This window comes from Scyliorhinus torazame, chromosome 27 (assembly GCF_047496885.1).
Source record: "Scyliorhinus torazame isolate Kashiwa2021f chromosome 27, sScyTor2.1, whole genome shotgun sequence".
Lineage (NCBI taxonomy): Eukaryota > Metazoa > Chordata > Chondrichthyes > Carcharhiniformes > Scyliorhinidae > Scyliorhinus > Scyliorhinus torazame.
In genome coordinates this window covers 5,839,116-5,861,616 of record NC_092733.1, presented here as the reverse complement: position 1 = coordinate 5,861,616, position 22,501 = coordinate 5,839,116, and the positions used below count along the sequence as shown (strand labels likewise).

Below are 22,501 nucleotides of genomic sequence, written 5' to 3'. Positions count from 1 at the left end.
GTGTAGATAGTGGGAGGTGTATTTAGCACCACACTAGCCATCTGGTTCGTTGAAGCACTCTGTCTTGCTATTGAGACAGTAATGCATGGTAGGGATCTAGATAAAAGCAAAACACTGTGGATGGATTCTGGAAATCTGAAATAAAAACAGAAAATGCTGGAAAATCTCAGCAAGTCTGGCAGGGTCTGGAGAGAGAAACCGAGTTAACGTTTCGAGTCTGTATGACTGCTTCAGAGGGATCTCTAGATTACATTGGTTAGGTGCGCTCTTCACTTTATGGATTTGGCTTTGAGCACATTGTGTGCGGGGCTGTTAGCATTACAACTTTGTGTGTAATTGATAATAAGGAAAGATGTGTCATTTGAAACATGGAAGTCTGGCAATACCTGATTTAAGAAACATGAGAGGTTTAAAAGCCGACGAAGAACCCCGCGCGGGTGTCGGGCGGCGGAGGCGCCGGGCCCGGCAGGTCGGAGCTGCGGGGCGGAGCTACGAGAAGGTTGTGGCGGCAGGCCCGAGCGCCATGTAGGCCCGAGGGTGCTCCACGTCGGATGGCTCCCACCTAGGAAGAAGAAGGTTGAAGCTTGGTCCCAGGTGAATGTAGAGAAAGAAAGAAGATTTATGGAAGTTCGGAAAAAGTTTTTTTTTTCTCAAAAAAGAAGAATGTCAGATTGATGAAGGGCAGGAGGGTGAAGGGGGAGAGAGGAGAAAGGAAAGAAGATAAAAAACAATAAGCCGCTAAAAGATGCGAAAAGCAGCGTCAAAGAAAGGAGGAAACGCGGGTTCGCCGCCGAAGGAGAAGTTGAGCAAAAGCAAAAGTGTTGACAGGATCGCGGATGCCGAACTGCTAGGCGGGACCGCACTACTTACAGTGGAGAAGATGACCGAGGTGATGGTGGTGGAGCTGGAAAAACGTTTGGTGAGGCACATGGAGATCCTGAGGAAAGAGACGGCGGTCGTGGTGAGGTCATTGTTGGAGGAGGCAATCGGCCTGATCAGGGTGGAGGTGGCAAAGGCATCGGCCGAGGTAAGAGAGCAGGGCGAGAAGGTGAAGGAGGTGGAGGAGGCTGTGACACGACACAGCGACCAGGTCACCTCGATGGTGGACGAGCTGCGGAGTGTGGTGGAGGTCAACAGAGGGCTCCGAGCAAAGCTGGAAGACTTGGAAAACCGCTCAAGGCGGCACAATTTGAGAATTGTGGGCTTGCCCGAAGGGACAGAGGGCCCAAGGCCAACGCAATACTTCGCTAAGAAGTTGGCGGAGCTGATGGGGGAGGGTGAGAACCCCACCCTGTATGAGCTAGACCGAGCTCATTGGTCATTAAGGCCGAAGCCCAAAGTGAATGAGCCGCCAAGGGCAGTAATTATCTGTTTCAATAAGTTTTGCATGAAGGAGAAAGTATTAAGCTGGGCGAAGCAGAAGCGTGAGGTGCTGTGGGATGGTACTGCGGTTCGGATCTACCAGGACTGGACGGTGGAATTGGCAAAAAGACGAGCGGCGTTTGGGCGAGTGAAGGCGGCTTTGTTCAAGAAGGGGGTGCGATTTGGTGTGGTGTACCCGGCGAAGTTGAGAGTAACATATAAAGCCAAAGACTTTTATTTGGAGACAGCGGAGGCGGCTGAGGCGTTCGTGAGGGCAGAAGGCTTGGGACAGACGTGAAGAGCGGAACTGGAAGAAAGACTGGACTGTGTTTGAGCGGCTGGAAAATGTACAAATGTTACAACTTTCTTTTTACTGATTTGTATTGAAATTTGAAATTTACTTCTCTTTGCATTGTTACAGAGTTCAAGTTAATGGCGTTCTGTGTTGCGACGGTTAAATGTTATGTTAGTGAATTGTAGGGATTAGATTGTTGGGTTTGTTTTGGTGTTTCTTTCTCTGGGACTGGGCGGAAGGGGGCGAGAGGTATTGGCGGGGGGAGCCACCCGCGCTAGCTAACTAGAGTCAGTTAGTGAACGGGGGTGAGGTGAGAGGAGGACTGCGGACGTTGGAGCCTGGATAGCAGGCTTCAATGGACCTACGAGGCGAGCAAGAGGGGGTGGAGGGAGGGATGTTGGGGGATGTTTTTGTAGGGGGGGTTCTTGGGAGGGGGAGGGGGGAAGGGGTTCGATGTTAACAATGGACAGGGGCGGGTCAGGCTTATGGGGCAGGGCCCGGTGGTATGGTGATGGTGGATAAGAAAGGTGGGGGGGGGGGGTGAGAGACCCCCAGTAAGGATAATCACGTGGAACGTGAGCGGGCTAGGAGGTCCGGTCAAGGGTGCTTGCACATCTTAAAAGTTTGAAAGCCGATGTAGCAATGCTGCAGGAGACTCACTTGAGGGTGAAGGACCAGGTGAGACTTAAAAAGGGCTGGGTTAGCCAAGTGTTTCACTCCGGATTTGATGGAAGGGCTCGAGGGGTAGCGGTGCTGGTCAGCAAAAGGGTACGCTTCCAGATGGAGAAGGTGGTGGCAGATCAGGGGGGTAGATATGTGATTGTGACAGGGGCATTGGAGGGGAGATTAGTGGCGCTGTTAAGTGTATACGGCCCCAATTGGGACGATGTCGGATTCGCGAGGAAGGTGTTTGGGGCTATTCCCGACTTGGATATGCATGAGCTGATTGGGGGGGGGGGGGGGGGGGGGGACTGGAACCTGGTGCAGGAGCCAAGGTTGGACAGATCACGGCCGTGCTCGCTGGTCCCATCGGGGGGGGGGGGGGGGGGGGGGGGCGGCGAAGGCGCTGGCTGGGCTAATGGTAGAAATGGGAGGGGTGGACCCTTGGAGGTTCCTGCACCCAAGGGAACAAGAGTATTCGTTTTTCTCAGCGGTCCATAAGGTATACTCGCGGATCGACTTTTTTGTGGTGGGGAAGGCTTTGCTGGCTGGAGTCAAGGGGTCGGAATACTCTGCAATTGCAGTGTCAGATCAAGCTCCACATTGGGTGGATATGGTACTAGAGAAGGGGGCAGCGCAGAGACCGGGGTGGAAACTGGATGTGGGGCTTTTGGGGAACCAAGTATTCTGTGAGAAAATTGAAAACTTAATTAAGGAATATGTAGGTTTCAATTGTACGGGTGAGGTGTCGAAGGCAGTCGTCTGGGAGGCTCTAAAGGCGGTGGTGAGCGGTGAGGTAATTTTGTTTAAGGCCAGGGTGGATAAGGAGGAGAGGTTGGAGCGGCAGAGGGTAATAGATGAGATGTTGGAGGTAGATAGGAGGTATGCAGAGGATGGGGACCCGGCGAAGCTGGAAAAGAGGAAGGAACTACAAGCGAGCTTCGACCGACTGTCCACCAGGAAGGCGGTGCGCCAACTGAGACGAGCAAGGGGTGTAGTTTATGAACATGGAGATAAGGCAGGTTAGCAGGTCAGCTCCAGAGGGAGGCAGCAGCAAGGGAAATTCTTCAGGTGAAGGATAGGGCAGGGAAGTTGGTGGTGGCCCCAGTGCTGATTAACAAGGTTTTTGAGGCGTTTTATGAGAGGTTGTACAAGTCAGAGCCACTCGGAGGAGACCGTGAGATGCAGGAATTTCTCGATGGGTTGGAGTACCCGAGGCTAGGGGAGGGGGACAGGGCTACATTAGAAGGAGCAATGGTGGAGCAGGAGATAAAGGATGCGATTGGGAGGATGCAGTCGGGGAAGGTGGCAGGGCCGGATGGGTTTCCGGTGGAATATTATAAAAAATTTAAGGATATGTTGGCACCCCTGATGGTGGGGATGTTGGAGGAGGCGATAGGGAAGGGGGTGTTGCCGCAAACCTTGGGGCAGGCATAGATTTCCCTGTTACTAAAAAAAGATAAGGATCCGACGGAGTGTGGGTCGTATCGGCCCATATCACTTCTGAATGTGGACGTAAAAGTGTTGGCGAAGGTACTGGCGGGTAGGCTGGAGGAGTGTCTTCCGAAGGTAATAGGGGAGGATCAGACGGGGTTCGTGAAGGGGAGGCAGCTGTTTCCGAACATTAGGAGGGTTTTGAACGTTGTTATGGCACCGGCGGAAAGAAAGGAAACAGGTAGTTGTGGCATTGGACGCCGAGAAGGCGTTTGATCGGGTAGAATGGGGGTACCTGATGGCAGTGCTGGAGCGGTTTGGGATTGGACCAAAGTTTGTGAACTGGGTAAAGCTATTATATAAGGAACCGAAGGCGAGTGTCCGCACAAATGATATCAGTTCGAGATATTTCTCTCTCCACCGTGGGACGAGACAGGGATGTCCTATGTCCCCCCTGCTGTTTGCACTTGCGATTGAGCCGTTGGCCATCGCATTGAGAAGTTCGGGAGCATGGAAAGGAATAGTGGGGGGGGGGGATAGAGCATAGGGTGTCCTTATATGCCGACGACTTGCTGCTGTATGTGTCGGAGCCGAGTGCGTCGATAGGAGGAATATTGGAGCTACTGCGGGTATTTGGGTCTTTCTCTGGGTACAAGTTGAACCTGGACAAGAGTGAGTACTTTGTGGTGTCTCGGCCGGGGGTGGGGGCAGGGGTGGGGGGGCTGCCATTCCGTAGAGCAGGGACTCATTTTAGGTATCTGGGGCTGCAGGTTGCCCGGGAGTGGGGGAGGCTTTGCAGGTACAACATCACTAGTTTGGTGGGGAGAGTGAAAGTCGATCTGGCAAGGTGGGACGGCCTTCCTCTGTCACTGGCAGGTCGGGTACAGGCGGTTAAAATGAATGTGTTGCCGCGATTCCTATTTATTTTTCAATGCCTACCGATTTTCCTGCCAAAGTCTTTTTTCAGGGAGATTGAGGGAAGGATTACCTCATTCATATGGGGAGGGAAGGTGGCCAGAGTGAGAAAAGTGCTGCTACAGAGAGGAAGGCAGGCAGGGGGTTTGGGTCTTCCGAACCTGATGTATTACTACTGGGCGGCGAATGTGGAGAAAGTGCGGAGCTGGGTCAGGGGGGTGGATTCTCAGTGGGTCAGAATGGAGGAGAGTTTGTGCAGGGGGTTGGGGCTGAAGGCACTTGCAACAGCGCCGCTCCCGGTAGCTCCGGGGAAATATTCAGGGAGTCCGGTAATAATAGCTTCACTGAAAATTTGGAGGCAGTTTCGCCAACACTTCGGGTTGGGTTTAGGGTCAAGGGAAATGCCGATTCGGGGGAACCACAGATTTGAGCCAGGGAGGTGGGATGGAAGTTTTCGGAAATGGGAAGAGAAGGGGATTAAGACGCTAAAAGATTTGTTTCTTCGGGGTCGGTTTGCAGGATTGAGGGAGCTGAAAGCGAAGTATGGGCTGGAGCAGGGAGAAGTGTTTAGGTACATGCAGGTTCGGGATTTTGCCAGGAAGGAGATACAGAGCTTCCCAGAGGAACCGGCCTCCACATTGCTGGAGGAGGTGTTGACGACAAGAGGACTGGAGAAGGGGGCAGTGTCTGCGGTGTACGGAGCTATTCTGGAAGAGGATAAGGCACCATTGGAAGGGATCAAAGCAAAGTGGGAGGAAGAGCTGGGAGAGGTTATAGAGGAGGGGGTCTGGTGTGAGGTGCTCCGGAGAGTGAATGCCTCCACCTCATGTGCGAGGTTGGGGCTGAAACAGCTGAAGGTGGTATATAGAGCGCACCTCACGAGGGCTAGGATGAGCCGATTTTTTGGAGGAGTAGAGGATGTGTGTGAGCGTTGCGGGGGCCGCGAATCACGTTCATATGTTTTGGTCCTGTCCAAAGCTAGGGGAGTACTGGAAGGAGGTGTTTCGGGTAATTTCCAAGGTGGTGCGTGTGAAACTGGACCCGGGTCCCCAGGAGGCCATATTCGGGGTGTCGGACCAGCCGGGGTTGGAAACGGGAGCGGAGGCAGATATCATAGCCTTCGCCTCGTTGATCGCCCGAAGGCGGATCCTGCTGGGATGGAGAGCAGCCTCTCCACCCAGTGCCCTGGCGCGGCGGGGGGACTTGTTGGAATACTTGACCCTTGAGAAGGTTAAGTTCGAACTGAGGGGAAGCTCATGTTTATGTGAACAGGTGGGCTGAGGTTTGGGGGTTGGTGGGCGGATGTTATTATGGGGATTGACATATTTTGCTGATTAATGTTTATTGCTGATGGGTGTAAATGTGGGAGAAAACATGAAAAAGGAGAATACATTTTTTTTTTAAATAAATAAATAAAATAACTTAAAAGTTTTAACCTGAAACAGTGGTTATTAGCCTACTTTACTTACTTAGCAACGCAGGACCCAGGATACCAATGCTACTAAGGGGTAAGTAGGTAAAATTCTTCTGTGAAGGTATGGGTTATACCGGGGGATAACCCCCCCCTGGGGGGGGGGGGGGGGGGGCGCGGGGCGATCTGGCCCCGGGGGGTGACCCCACAGTGGCCTGGCCCGCGATCGGGGGCCACCGATCCGCGGGCGGGCCTGTGCCGTGGGGGCATGCTTTTCCTTCCGCCTTCGCCACGGTCTCCACCATGGCGGAGGTGGAAGAGACTCCCTCCACTGCGCATGCGCGGGGATGCCGTGAGCGGCCGCTGACGCTCCCGCGCATGAGCCGCCCGGCAATGTCATTTCCGCGCCAGCTGGCGGGGCACCAAAGGCCTTTCCCGCCAGCTGGCGGGGCGGAAATCAGTCCGGCGCGGGCCTAGCCCCTCAAGGTTAGGGCTCGGCCCCCCAAGATGCAGAGGATTCCGCACTTTTGAGGCGGTGCGATGCCGGACTGATTTGCGCTGTTTTTGGCGCCGGTCGGCGGACATCGCGCCGATTACGGAGAATTTCGCCCCTTGTGTCACATAACTCGTTTTTATTTTGGATTTCCAGCATCCATTGTATTTGGCTTTTATATTAAACATTTTGTTGCCAGTTCACCTGCCATCAAATTGTGGCTCCAAAAGTAAAGTCACTTCCCACCAAAATGGTTATTGCAGCCTGGGCTGGGTGGGTTGCCCTGGCTGTTGGAAAGGGGTGACTGGGTCAGACCGCTTCAACCCCAGCCTCCACACCATGGCTGGAGCAGCAGAAAGCAGCACTTTCAGTCTTGCGCTCTGACCTGCTGTTTTGCACCTACTGCTAGCAGATGTGCTTGGCTGTGATTCCGCCTATGGTTAACTAGCTGCCACAACAGTTATTAAGCTCACATGACAGAGCATTGCTTGGGTAAGCTGTCTGATATCGGCCGAGCAGTACTGCTGGGGTCCAGTGAGGAACAAAGAACTTGGCTCCAAAGTTGCTTCCTGTTTCTCTCTCGGTGTCCACAGCAAACTGATGTAAATTCCCAGGGTGTGTGTATGTGATCTGTCCCTCCTGAGAGACTAGAAAACGTTGACATCTCAATAAATATACGTGATGTGGGTTTGTGTAATCCATTTTATTAAGTTTAAGGCCCCTGGCCTTTCGCACCTGTCTGCGATGCTGTCCCGGCAGCTGGGTCATTGGATTCAGGGCAGTAGCTGGCAAAAGCTTACCATGTGTCAGTCTAGGGGAAAAGCAAAGGATGGTAAGTCATGAGCCGGATCAGGGTTCTCCAGGTGCCAGAGAGGGGGAAAGGCTTTATTATCCTATTTCTAGATTGGTGTGAGCTTGCGAATGGGGCAGGGGAGGGAGGCTATTACAATGTACAAACATGCCAAGGGTACTGGAGTGTTTCATTGTCCTCTCCTTTTGTTCCCCTGGGACACTCAAACATCAGACTAATTCCAAAAGGAACCAGATTGCCTTGTGTCGCCCAGGTCTCAGGAAGGAGAAATGTTGGGGTGAGGAATTGGCCATAAACATTATTCAAATTATTGCTCTCATCGTGACAACGAGCAAGATGAATTGCAATTATCTCGGACTGGGATGTGGTGTTTTAGTCTAAAATTGTTTATTGTGGATTGCAGTGGTCACAGGGATAGGGTGAGGGAGTAGGCATGTCAGAAATCTAGTTGTCAAACTCCAGCATCTCCACCGCTGCAGGGACCAGTGAGACGGGCACTATATATATTTCTAATGTCTACTTCCACTTGGCAAACACCAAATTGCTGCAAAATGCTTTAGGATCCTGACGTCTTGAAAGATGATATATAAACAAGTCATTTTTTTGTTTCGAACATAATGAGCCTTTCACTCCGCAATGCCATTCCCGCCTCGGAGCCAGAAGTTGGAGGGTTTGAATCCCATTCGAAGCAGTCCAGGCAAATGGAGATCAGAGCATCGATTTGGAAGGCTGGATTGAAATTGACTGCAGAATACTCGCATCCAGAGATTTTGGCTGTTCCCCTTTCCATCTTATTAGAGCCCAAGATAATTGCCCCATCATACAGGATTGACCTGCCTATCCACTGGTTAAACAATTGTTACTGGCCAGGGATGGATGTTCAGAGCCTGTTGGAAAACTAGATTAGAAAGAGTCATGGGCCTTGAATCAGGACTAAGATTCAAATTCTGTAGCCATATCTTGGGAAATGGAGGCTCTTTTGCACCAGTGTTGATATCTAACCTGGGCTTGAATATTTTTTTTCCCCACTTAAGGGGCAATTTAGTGTGGCCAATTTACCTACCCTGCACATCTTTGGGTTGTGGGGGCGAAACACAAGCAGACACGGGGAGAATGTGCAAACTCCACACGGACAGTGACTCAGAGCCGGGATCGAACCCGGGTCCTCAGCGCCTTAGACCTGAGGTTGAATATAATGTAGGTGCAGGGCCTCCTGCTCTAACCCGGTTAGTTACGTCGCACTTTAACTGAAGTGTAAAACTCCCTCCTTTCCAAATAAACAACAAGCACAAACTCCCCACAGCCAAACCTCACCCTCATATTATTGTAGTAGACCCACTTTAGGTTTAATGGTTCAAAGGACAGATTTCTGTTACATAGTTCTTTGTATATTTGGATGTGGACATAAGGGAGCTAAATATTCTCACCCTGTGATTTACTGCTGAATTTGAATCATAGAATTTACAGTGCAGAAGGAGGCCATTCGGCCCATCGAGTCTGCACCGTTGCACTGGAAAGAGCACCCTACCCAAGCCCACACCCCCACCCTATCCCCATAGCCCAGTAGCCCCACCCAACACTAAGGGCAATTTTGGACATTTAGGGCAATTTATCATGGCCAATCCACCTAACCTGCACATCTTTGGACTGTGGGAGGAAACCGGAGCACCCGGGGGAAACCCACGCACACGCGGGGAGAATGTGCAGACTCCGCACAGACAGTGACCCAAGCCGGAATCAAACCTGGGCCCCTGGAGCTGTGAAGCAATTGTGCTATCCACAATGCTACCGTGCTGCCCCAAATTTACTGTTCAATTTACAGAATTAACTCTTACATGAATGGCATTTTAGAATATTGACCTTCTTGGAAAATGATTTGGATGAAGGAGTCTTTGCTTGAATTTGGGTTATTTTCCCTAATGGCTCGGTGGTGAAAGCGTCGGCCGGTGTGCAATGGGGTCGTTAAAGCCAAGCAGTATCCAGGTTCCATTCCTAGTCTGTACAGAATTAGCTGGGGGCTAGAATGGAGCCTGGACCTGTGATGCAAAAGTGCTAACCACTGTGCTATCATGCTGCCCCAGTGGGGCAGGTTATGGTGGGGGAGGGGGTTGGCAGCAAGGGTTCCTACTCATTAAGTTGCAGCAGGTCGTGTCTGCGTGGGTCTCACCCCCACAGCCCAAAGATGTGCAGGGATTGGCCACACTAAAATTGCACCTTAATTGGACATTTTTTAAAAATAGCAGCAGGTGAGGATCTACAGGGGGAACGCATGAGTTCCCTCTCCTACAGAAGGAGAACATTACATACTTAACATCTTTGGACCAGAAAAATGTTAGCTAGCCTAATCCCATCTTCCAGCTCATGGTGTAGAGCTCTGTCAGTCACAGCATTTCAAGTGCAAGGTTTTTGCCTATCACCCTTTTACGCAGTGAGTTCCCGACTCCCATTCTTCAAATTCTCCAGTCCTGGCAATATCCTCGTAATTAGATTGTGCAGGGTTAGGGAATGGGAGAATGGCTCTAGGTGCATTGCTCATTCGGAGAGCTGGCACAGACACGATGGGCAGGAAGGCCTCCTGTGCTGTAACAATTCTGATCCTTCTCGAGTGCAATCACATCCCTCCTGTCAGGACAGGACTGTACTGAGTAGTTGCAGCCTAACAAGTGTTTTATACAGTTCCAGCCTCCAATACAAAAGGATTCCATTTACCATCCTGACCACCTTATCCATCTGCCCTGCTGCCTTCAGTGATCTGTGGACAGCACTCCAACACACACTTTTAGGAAAGATGGGGAAACAGTGGGGCAGGGTGAACAGGGCAAGGGGTGGGCATGTGGATTAACGTCTAACTCACATCAGAATCGGAGGCATTGGACATGTGTTTCACCATCAGCTCTTTCCTTGTACATTCAATACTTCTACCTGTTAAAGAGAAGGAAGGTTTCATTAGTAATGGTCCTGTGTTGGTTCGATGTTATGGTCAGAAAGGGGTCAGATGGCTAATTGACTTGTGCATTCAACTCAACTCTCTCAAATGATTTGGCAGGAAGGTTATTTCGATTGCCACATAAACATAAATGTTCGGCTCCCCTGATGGCTCAGCTGGAAGCAGCTAGGCTGCCACATCACATCTAGGATGCAGCCGTCGAGCATCCTGGTACATATGGGGCAGTGCCAACACATCAGTTAGTGCCCTCACCAACTGAACCATCAGAGGAAATTTGGCAATTGCTCTGCAGACTGGCACTGACAGAGCAGGTTACAGCTCCAATGGAGTCAGTGAGGGGCAGGATGGTGGTTTCACATTTTTTTTTGTTGTTTCTCGCACTGATGGCCAGCAGCAGGTTAGTGCCAAGCATGCTTGGCCATAAGGCGATCAGTGATCAAAAATAACACAGGGCACAGTGGTTAGCACTGCTGCCTCACGGTGCTGAGGACCCGGGTTCAATCCCGGCCCCGGGTCACTGTCCATGTGTGGTTTTCACATTCTCCCCGTGTCTGCGTGGGTCTCACCCCCACAACCCAAAGATCTGCGGGTTAGGTGGATTGGCCACGCTAAATTGCCCCTTAACTGGGAAAAAAAAGAATTGGGTACTCTAAATTTTAAAAAAAAGTTAACACAGGGCATCAAGAGATACCAGTTCCTAGCTAGTGTCAACACTGGAAACATTTTTTTTAAATTTAGAGGACCCAATTCATTTTTTCCAATTAAGGGGCAATTTAGCGCGGCCAATCCACCGACCCTGCACATCTTTGGGTTGTGGGGGTGAGACCCACGCAGACACAGGGAGAATGTGCAAACTCCACATGGACAGTGACCCAGAGCTTGGGATCGAACCTGGGACCTCGACACCGTGAGGCAGCAGTGCTAACCACTGCGCCACCGTGCTGCCCAACACTGGAAATATTGTTGGTTTGGAGCTAGTCTTTGACTTCTCACCCAAATAAAAATGTATGAATTAAATACTGGGCCACAGAGAGATGAGATGCTTGTTTGCTTACTCCACATTGGCCAGGGATAGTTCATGACATGGGGATTAGAGTAAGGATTACGGAGCTCACAGCCACAGTTTAACATTTAAATGACTTGGAAAAATAAATATATTGTGGATAGGTTTGTGTGAGCTCCTGTTTCCCTTTCTAATAACGCGACTCTCAAGTTGGAAGCTATTAAAGGGCGGCACGATGTCGCAGGGGTTAGCACTGCAGCCTCACGGTGCCGAGGTTCCAGGTTCAATCCCAGCCCCGGGTCACTGTCCGTGTGGAGTTTGCACATTCTCCCCGTGTCTGCGTGGGTTTCGCCCCCACAACCCAAAGATGTGCAGGGTAGGTGGATTGGCCACGCTAAATTGATCCTTAATTGGAAAATAAATGAATTGGGTACTCTAAATATATTTTTTAAAAGTTGGACGCTATTAAAAACAAGTGATTATAAAATCCATGCTGTTCAGACTGACCTCTCTTTATCCTGGCAATGGTATTGTTTTGTTTGTTGGAATAACAAAGGTTCTGAATCTGCTCCTGCATATCAATCATTGCTAATCTGTGTGGAAACACAAGTAGGAAATACAAAACGTTTACAAACTTCCTCACACTCACTCGTTCCACCCTCGGGTTCATTGTTTTGTTGGCTGTTTCTGTACCATCGCTAACCCCAAGGGTGTTTCTTCACCAAGAAGCCATTCTGTGTTACCCCAGCCAGTGAGTGGCAGCAGAACATTGAATGTTGGCCTCACAGCCTAATGCTCTCCTCCTGTTCCAGTAACGATCACTGGATAGCAATCAGGAGCAGGAATCCAAAGTCTGGGACACTGCTCCCAATTACTTCAGTCCGGCTGTTGGGGGTCCTGATTGGGCCCTTGCTGTTCTGTCTGGATCAGTATTACCCAGGCAGTGCATTCATCATTCCATCCCATTCACTCACAATTTCTGCTTTCCACCCAGTTTCTACGCCACCTACTTAATGTCTTTCAGCTCCTGTTCAGGATCCAGTGACTGCACTTGTCTGCATCTTTGTATTAGTCTCTCTAGAATCTGCATGGGAGGGGGCGAAGAACACAAGATGTTACTGTGACATACAGCCACAAGACCAACACTTAACCTATCATCACTAATGGCGCCATCAAATTGTACGTTCTGCTCAGTAAGTCAATTACAGCGGTCAGTTTGTGTCTTGACCCAAGAACAGTTCACACTCCTGATCACTTTCTCCGTGGCCATCAGGGGTGAGGATAAGATCAGGGCTGTTAGTGGAAGTTCAGGAGGAAGCCGTGGAGAATATTTCAGACCGATCCTTCTCAATTATTTCCATTCCGCCTCATGGAAAGGCAGTTTGTTACCTGCAGGCCTGGCTGACTCACTGATTAATAAGCGTCATTAGTCCAAGGGAAATCCTATTCTACTAACTGAGAAACATTGTGTACATGAAATGGTCCAATTTAGTGCCTGGTGTTTTCAGCAGGACATGCATTCAGAGATCCTAGTACCTCAAGGAGACATGCCTCAGACTTGCATTCAAAGAAATTGGCAGCTCAGCTGTGGCGTGTTTGATCCTGGTCAATTCGGCCCCTTGGTTTAAATTCTTGACTAAAATGGCTCATTATAAACTGCACTGTTTAATTGTTTAGCCTAAAAGAGTATAAACCACACCGTGCATTGTGTTTCCTGGCAAGTACTGTCCTGTGTCTGTAACACTGATTCCCAATTCACAGAAACACATGGGGGTTCTTCCTTGGTTAACATTCCCAGTGATAATGGAGAATTAATGAATGGACTAAGCCAGGTATTGAATTGAGCCAAGTAGATGGATAAAGAGAGATTCATGGTGGCAAATAAATAGTTTAATCCATGATAGCAAGTACTGGTGGGACTAGAATTCAGGGTTACACCTCTTCCTGATGGAAGCTCCAATGAAGCCGGCAGGGTGAGCTCTAGGATATGGCTATAGTTCAGCACCAGTGTTTGACCAGGGATTGGGCAAGAAAGACCTGGAGAAAAATAGATGTTAAAATCAGCTAAAGACAAAATAGTTTATTTTGTCAAACTGTAGTAAGTGGGTAGCAGTAACTATTTGATTTCCAGTCAGTTAGAAAGTTGGTACAGTCGTTGCTGGGCAACCAGATTGCAAGTAACTTTTTAAAGAAACACAATGAAGAGCACAGTGCGTGATTATCTTGCTGCTGTACCTGATTATATTTCTTTTGGTTTTGTCTGAGTATCTTGCAATCTGTCAAACTGCTTAACAGATCGTCCTCTTGAATAGCTGCAATCGAAAAGGTGAGAGAGACGGTGAGTGTCTTTTCAATCTCTCTCGGTTAACTTGGGTCACCCATAATCCTCGGTGGGAGGGTAAACCAGAGCTGATTTGCTTTATTTTTGTCCTGGCCTTTACTTTTTAAAAGTAAATTTAAAGTACCCAATTCTTTTTTCTCCAATTAAGGGGCAATTTAGCGTGACCAATCCACCTACCCTGCACATCTTTGGATTGTGGGGGTGAGACCCACGCAGACACGGGGAGAACGTGCAAACTCCACACGGACAGTGACCTGGGGCCAGGATTGAACCCGGGTCCTCAGTGCCGTGAGGCAGCAGTGCTAACCACTGTGCCGCCATGCTGCCCTTCCTGGCCTTTCCCTGATGCCCCCTCTGTCCCTGACCCCGAGTTGTCATAGAATGATGCAGAGACTAGCAATCAAAGGACTTCCCAATCTCATTTATTGCAGTTTGTCAGATAGGACAAACTTCATAAAAACTTTTCAGGCTGCATTTAAACTCGAGGCCCTGAGGTGGACAAATTCCCAATGTCCTGCTTGTGTAAATTTCCCCTCTCCCTGCTTCTCTCTGCTCAATACACTGATATAGTTTCCAGAGGACACATTTCAAGCAGTGAGCTTGAACATCAGCATGATGGCACAGTGGTTAGCACTGCTGACTAACAGAGCCAGGAACCCGGGTTCGATTCCAACCTTGGATGACTGAGTGGAGTTTGCATTACCTCCCCGTGTCTGCCTGGGTTTCCTCCGGGTGCTCCGGTTCCTCCCACAGTCCAAAGATGTGCAGGTTATGTGGATTGGTCAGGATAAATTGCCTGGCCAACGGTTAGGTGTGGTTATGGGGTTACAGGGATAGAGCAAGGGAGAGGGCCGAGGTAGCGGGCTCTTTCAGAGGGTCATTAGTCTCGATGGGCCAAATGGCCTCCTTCTGCATGGTAGGGATTCTATGGTTAATCACAACCAAATCAATCCCTGTCCTTGTTCAGCCTCCACAAGTGCTACGTGATTTGGGAGGGAGTGGGGCTGGAATTTGTGTCCCCTTCGTCCTCTCTAGCCCAGAGGTGCTGCATCCAGCAGGAGGAATGTTCTACCCTGGCTGCAATCTGATTAACACAGGACACGCCCAGCCCCCCACATCTGTCTGCCTCAGTCCACATCTGTCTGCCTCAGTCCACACCGACCATTTCCCCCACTCTACAACACTGAGGAACTGGTGTTGCTGTTTATTTTTCTTCTTAAAATTAAATTATTTTTTAAAAGAGTATTCCATTCTTTTTTTCCCAATGAAGGGGAAATTTAGCATGGCCAATTCCCCTAACCTGCACATCATTAGGGTTGTGGGAGGGACCCACGCAAACACAGGGGAAGAATGTACAAACTCGGAGCTTTTCACAGTAGCTTCATCGCAATGTAAGTCTACTTGTGACAATAAATATTATTATTATAAAACACCAGTGTGACGTTAACTTGCTGATAAACTCCAGAGTGACATTAACCTGATGAACTCCAGTGTGACATTAACCTGATGAACTCCAGTGTGACATTAACCTGCTCATAAACTCGTGTGACATTAACCTGATAAACCCCAGTGTGACATTAACCTGATAAACTCCAGTGTGACATTATCCTGATGAACTCCAGTGTATCATTAACCTGCTGGTAAACCCCAGTGTGACATTAACCTGCTGATAAACTCCAGTGTGACATTAACCTGATAACCTCCAGTGTGACATTAACCTGCTGATGAACTCCAGTGTGACATTATCCTGATAAACTCCAGTGTATCATTAACCTGCTGATAACCTCCAGTGTGACATTAACCTGCTGATAAACTCGTGTGACATTAACCTGATAAAATCCAGTGTGACATTAACCTGTTGATAAACTCCAGTGTGACATTAACCTGCTGATAAACTCCAGTGTGACATTATCCTGATAAACTCCAGTGTGACATTAACCTGCTGATAAACTCCAGTGTGACATTAACCTGCTGATGAACTCCAGTGTATCATTAACCTGCTGATAACCACCAGTGTGACATTAACCTGCTGATAAACTCGTGTGACATTAACCTGATAACCTCCAGTGTGACATTAACCTGCTGATGAACTCCAGTGTGACATTATCCTGATAAACTCCAGTGTATCATTAACCTGCTGATAACCTCCAGTGTGACATTAACCTGCTGATAAACTCGTGTGACATTAACCTGATAAAATCCAGTGTGACATTAACCTGTTGATAAACTCCAGTGTGACATTAACCTGCTGATAAACTCCAGTGTGATATTATCCTGATAAACTCCAGTGTGACATTAACCTGCTGATAAACTCCAGTGTGACATTAACCTGCTGATGAACTCCAGTGTATCATTAACCTGCTGATAACCACCAGTGTGACATTAACCTGCTGATAAACTCGTGTGACATTAACCTGATAAAATCCAGTGTGACATTAACCTGCTGATTAATCGTGTGACATTAACCTGTTGATAAACCCCAGTGTGACATTAACCTGCTGATACACTCCAGTGTGACATTAACCTGCTGATAAACCCCAGTGTGACATTAACCTGCTGATACACTCCAGTGTGACATTAACCTACTGATAAACTCCAGTGTGACATTAACCTGCTGATGAACTCCAGTGTATCATTAACCTGCTGATAACCTCCAGTGTGACATTAACCTGCTGATGAACTCCAGTGTGACATTATCCTGATAAACTCCAGTGTATCATTAACCTGCTGATAACCTCCAGTGTGACATTAACCTGATTAATCGTGTGACATTAACCTGTTGATAAACTCCAGTGTGACATTAACCTGCTGATAAACTCCAGTGTGACATTATCCTGATAAACTCCAGTGTGACATTAACCTGCTGATAAACTCCAGTGTGACATTATCCTGATAAACTCCAGTGTATCATTAACCTGCTGATAACCACCAGTGTGACATTAACCTGCTGATAAACTCGTGTGACATTAACCTGATAAAATCCAGTGTGACATTAACCTGCTGATTAATCGTGTGACATTAACCTGTTGATAAACTCCAGTGTGACATTAACCTGCTGATAAACCCCAGTGTGACATTAACCTGATAAACTCCAGTGTGACATTAACCTGCTCATACACTCCAGTGTGACATTAACCTGCTGATGAACTCCAGTGTGACATTATCCTGATAAACTCCGGTGTATCATTAACCTGCTGATAACCTCCAGTGTGACATTAACCTGATAAACTCCAGTGTGACATTAACCTACTGATGTACTCCAGTGTGACATTAACCTGCAGATAAACTCCAGTGTGACATTAACCTGCTGATGAACTCGTGTGACATTATCCTGATAAACTCCAGTGTATCATTAACCTGCTGATAACCTCCAGTGTGACACTAACCTGCTGATTAATCGTGTGACATTAACCTGTTGATAAACTCCAGTGTGACATTAACCTACTGATAAACTCCAGTGTGACATTAACCTACTGATAAACTCCAGTGTGACATTAACCTGCTGATAAACTCCAGTGTGACATTAACCTGCTGATAAACCCCAGTGTGACATTATCCTGATAAGCTCCAGTGTGACATTAACCTGCTGATACACTCCAGTGTGACATTATCCTGATAAACCCCAGTGTGACATTATCCTGATGAACTCCAGTGTGACGTTAACCTGCTGATAAACTCCAGTGTGACATTAACCTGCTGATAAAACTCCAGTGTGACATTAACCTGCTGATAAACTCCAGTGTGACATTAACCTGCTGATAAACTCCAGTGTGACATTAACCTGCTGATGAACTCCAGTGTGACATTATCCTGATAAACTCCAGTGTATCATTAACCTGCAGATAACCTCCAGTGTGACATTAACCTGCTGATGAACTCGTGTGACATTATCCTGATAAAACCAGTGTGACATTAACCTGCTGATTAATCGTGTGACATTAACCTGTTGATAAACTCCAGTGTGACATTGACCTGCTGATAAACCCCAGTGTGACATTATCCTGATGAACTCCAGTGTGACATTAACCTACTGATGTACTCCAGTGTGACATTAACCTGCAGATAAACTCCAGTGTGACATTAACCTGCTGATGAACTCGTGTGACATTATCCTGATAAACTCCAGTGTATCATTAACCTGCTGATAACCTCCAGTGTGACATTAACCTGCTAATAAACCCCAGTGTGACATTATCATGATAAACTCCAGTGTGACATTGTCCTGATAAACTCCAGTGTGATATTAACCTGCTGATAAACCCCAGTGTGACATTAACCTGCTGATAAACCCCAGTGTGACATTATCCTGATAAACCCCAGTGTGACATTAACCTGCTGATACACTCCAGTGTGACATTATCCTGATAAACCCCAGTGTGACATTATCCTGATAAACTCGTGTGACATTAACCTGATAAAATCCAGTGTGACATTAACCTGCTGATTAATCGTGTGACATTAACCTGTTGATAAACCCCAGTGTGACATTAACCTGCTGATAACCTCCAGTGTGACATTAACCTGCTGATAAACTCGTGTGACATTAACCTGATGAAACCAGTGTGACATTAACCTGTTGATAAACTCCAGTGTGACATTAACCTGCTGATAAACCCCAGCGTGACATTAACCTGCTGATAAACCCCAGTGTGACATTATCCTGATAAACTCCAGTGTGACATTAACCTACTGATAAACTCCAGTGTGACATTAACCTGCTGATAAAATCCAGTGTGACATTATCCAGCTGATAAACTCCAGTGTATCATTAACCTGCTGATAAACTCCAGTGTGACATTAACCTGCTGATGAACACCAGTGTGACATTATCCTGATAAACTCCAGTGTATCATTAACCTGCTGATCAACTCCAGTGTGACATTAACCTGCTGATAAACTCCAGTGTATCATTAACCAGCTGATAAACCCCAGTGTGACATTAACCTGATAAACTCCAGTGTATCATGAACCTGATAAACTCCAGTGTGACATTAACCTGCTGATAAACTCCAGTGTGGCATTAACCTGCTGATGAACCCCAGTGTGACATTATCCTGATAAACTCCAGTGTATCATTAACCTGCTGATAACCTCCAGTGTGACATTAACCTGCCGATAAACACGTGTGACATTATCCTGATAAAATCCAGTGTGACATTAACCTGCTGATTAATCGTGTGACATTAACCTACTGATAAACTCCAGTGTGACATTAACCTGCTGATAAACCCCAGTGTGACATTAACCTGACAAACTCCAGTGTATCATTAACCTGATAAACTCCAGTGTGACATTAACCTGATAAACTCCAGTGTATCATTAACCTGCTGATAAACGCCAGTGTATCATTAACCAGCTGATAAACCCCAGTGTGACATTAACCTGCTGATAAACCCCAGTGTGACATTAACCTGCTGATAAACTCCAGTGTATCATTAACCTGCTGATAAACTCCAGTGTGACATTAACCTGCTGATAAACTCCAGTGTGACATTATCCTGATAAACTCCAGTGTGACATTAACCTGCTGATAAAGTCGTGTGACATTAACCTGATAAACTCCAGTGTGACATTAACCTGCTGATAAACTCCAGTGTGACAGTAACCTGAAAAATTCCAGTGTGACATTAACCTGATAAACTCCAGTGTATCATTAACCTGATAAACTCCAGTGTATCATTAACCTGCTGATAAACTCCAGTGTGACATTAACCTGATAAACTCCAGTGTATCATTAACCTGATAAACTCCAGTGTGACATTAACCTGCTGATAAACCCCAGTGTGACATTCACCTGCTGATAAACCCCAGTGTGACATTAACCTGATAAACTCCAGTGTGACATTATCCTGATAAACTCCAGTGTGACATTAACCTGCTGATAAACTCCAGTGTGACATTATCCTGATAAACTCCAGTGTGACATTAACCTGCTGATAAACTCCAGTGTGACATTATCCAGCTGATACACTCCAGTGTGACATTATCCTGATAAACTCCAGTGTGACATTAACCTCCTGATAAACTCCAGTGTGACATTAACCTGATAAACTCCAGTGTGTCATTAACCTGATAAACATCAGTGTGACATTAACCTGCTGATAAACTCCAATGTGACATTAACTTGCTGATAAACTCCAGTGTGACGTTAACTTGCTGATAAACTCCAGAGTGACATTAACCTGATGAACTCCAGTGTGACATTAACCTGATGAACTCCAGTGTGACATTAACCTGCTCATAAACTCGTGTGACATTAACCTGATAAACCCCAGTGTGACATTAACCTGATAAACTCCAGTGTGACATTATCCTGATGAACTCCAGTGTATCATTAACCTGCTGATAAACCCCAGTGTGACATTAACCTGCTGATAAACTCCAGTGTGACATTAACCTGAAAAACTTCAGTGTGACATTAACCTGATAACCTCCAGTGTGACATTAACCTGCTGATGAACTCCAGTGTGACATTATCCTGATAAACTCCAGTGTATCATTAACCTGCTGATAACCTCCAGTGTGACATTAACCTGCTGATAAACTCGTGTGACATTAACCTGATAAAATCCAGTGTGACATTAACCTGTTGATAAACTCCAGTGTGACATTAACCTGCTGATAAACTCCAGTGTGACATTATCCTGATAAACTCCAGTGTGACATTAACCTGCTGATAAACTCCAGTGTGACATTAACCTGCTGATGAACTCCAGTGTATCATTAACCTGCTGATAACCACCAGTGTGACATTAACCTGCTGATAAACTCGTGTGACATTAACCTGATAACCTCCAGTGTGACATTAACCTGCTGATGAACTCCAGTGTGACATTATCCTGATAAACTCCAGTGTATCATTAACCTGCTGATAACCTCCAGTGTGACATTAACCTGCTGATAAACTCGTGTGACATTAACCTGATAAAATCCAGTGTGACATTAACCTGTTGATAAACTCCAGTGTGACATTAACCTGCTGATAAACTCCAGTGTGATATTATCCTGATAAACTCCAGTGTGACATTAACCTGCTGATAAACTCCAGTGTGACATTAACCTGCTGATGAACTCCAGTGTATCATTAACCTGCTGATAACCACCAGTGTGACATTAACCTGCTGATAAACTCGTGTGACATTAACCTGATAAAATCCAGTGTGACATGAACCTGCTGATTAATCGTGTGACATTAACCTGTTGATAAACCCCAGTGTGACATTAACCTGCTGATACACTCCAGTGTGACATTAACCTGCTGATAAACCCCAGTGTGACATTAACCTGCTGATACACTCCAGTGTGACATTAACCTACTGATAAACTCCAGTGTGACATTAACCTGCTGATGAACTCCAGTGTATCATTAACCTGCTGATAACCTCCAGTGTGACATTAACCTGCTGATGAACTCCAGTGTGACATTATCCTGATAAACTCCAGTGTATCATTAACCTGCTGATAACCTCCAGTGTGACATTAACCTGATTAATCGTGTGACATTAACCTGTTGATAAACTCCAGTGTGACATTAACCTGCTGATAAACTCCAGTGTGACATTATCCTGATAAACTCCAGTGTGACATTAACCTGCTGATAAACTCCAGTGTGACATTATCCTGATAAACTCCAGTGTATCATTAACCTGCTGATAACCACCAGTGTGACATTAACCTGCTGATAAACTCGTGTGACATTAACCTGATAAAATCCAGTGTGACATTAACCTGCTGATTAATCGTGTGACATTAACCTGTTGATAAACTCCAGTGTGACATTAACCTGCTGATAAACCCCAGTGTGACATTAACCTGATAAACTCCAGTGTGACATTAACCTGCTCATACACTCCAGTGTGACATTAACCTGCTGATGAACTCCAGTGTGACATTATCCTGATAAACTCCGGTGTATCATTAACCTGCTGATAACCTCCAGTGTGACATTAACCTGATAAACTCCAGTGTGACATTAACCTACTGATGTACTCCAGTGTGACATTAACCTGCAGATAAACTCCAGTGTGACATTAACCTGCTGATGAACTCGTGTGACATTATCCTGATAAACTCCAGTGTATCATTAACCTGCTGATAACCTCCAGTGTGACACTAACCTGCTGATTAATCGTGTGACATTAACCTGTTGATAAACTCCAGTGTGACATTAACCTACTGATAAACTCCAGTGTGACATTAACCTACTGATAAACTCCAGTGTGACATTAACCTGCTGATAAACTCCAGTGTGACATTAACCTGCTGATAAACCCCAGTGTGACATTATCCTGATAAACTCCAGTGTGACATTAACCTGCTGATACACTCCAGTGTGACATTATCCTGATAAACCCCAGTGTGACATTATCCTGATGAACTCCAGTGTGACGTTAACCTGCTGATAAACTCCAGTGTGACATTAACCTGCTGATAAAACTCCAGTGTGACATTAACCTGCTGATAAACTCCAGTGTGACATTAACCTGCTGATGAACTCCAGTGTGACATTATCCTGATAAACTCCAGTGTATCATTAACCTGCAGATAACCTCCAGTGTGACATTAACCTGCTGATGAACTCGTGTGACATTATCCTGATAAAACCAGTGTGACATTAACCTGCTGATTAATCGTGTGACATTAACCTGTTGATAAACTCCAGTGTGACATTGACCTGCTGATAAACCCCAGTGTGACATTATCCTGATGAACTCCAGTGTGACATTAACCTACTGATGTACTCCAGTGTGACATTAACCTGCAGATAAACTCCAGTGTGACATTAACCTGCTGATGAACTCGTGTGACATTATCCTGATAAACTCCAGT

The 22,501-nt window shown here is 46.9% G+C and overlaps 1 protein-coding gene across 5 annotated transcripts in view; it reads right to left on the bottom strand.

Moving 5' to 3' along the window:
• The window catches only part of LOC140403151 (coiled-coil domain-containing protein 159-like), an 87,767-nt gene that overhangs the window by 20,997 nt on the left and 44,269 nt on the right, over positions 1-22,501 (bottom strand). For 4 of the 5 annotated variants that reach the window (XM_072490837.1, XM_072490838.1, XM_072490841.1 and 1 more), the window contains 4 exons: positions 13,567-13,643; positions 12,342-12,415; positions 11,839-11,924; positions 10,236-10,303 (listed from right to left, as the gene is read on the bottom strand). In XM_072490837.1, the coding sequence (XP_072346938.1) occupies positions 10,236-10,303; positions 11,839-11,924; positions 12,342-12,415; positions 13,567-13,643 (305 nt within the window). Of the gene's footprint in view, positions 1-7,254; positions 7,382-10,235; positions 10,304-11,838; positions 11,925-12,341; positions 12,416-13,566; positions 13,644-22,501 lie in introns of those variants that run through there. The other variant, XM_072490839.1, reaches the window with a different exon arrangement.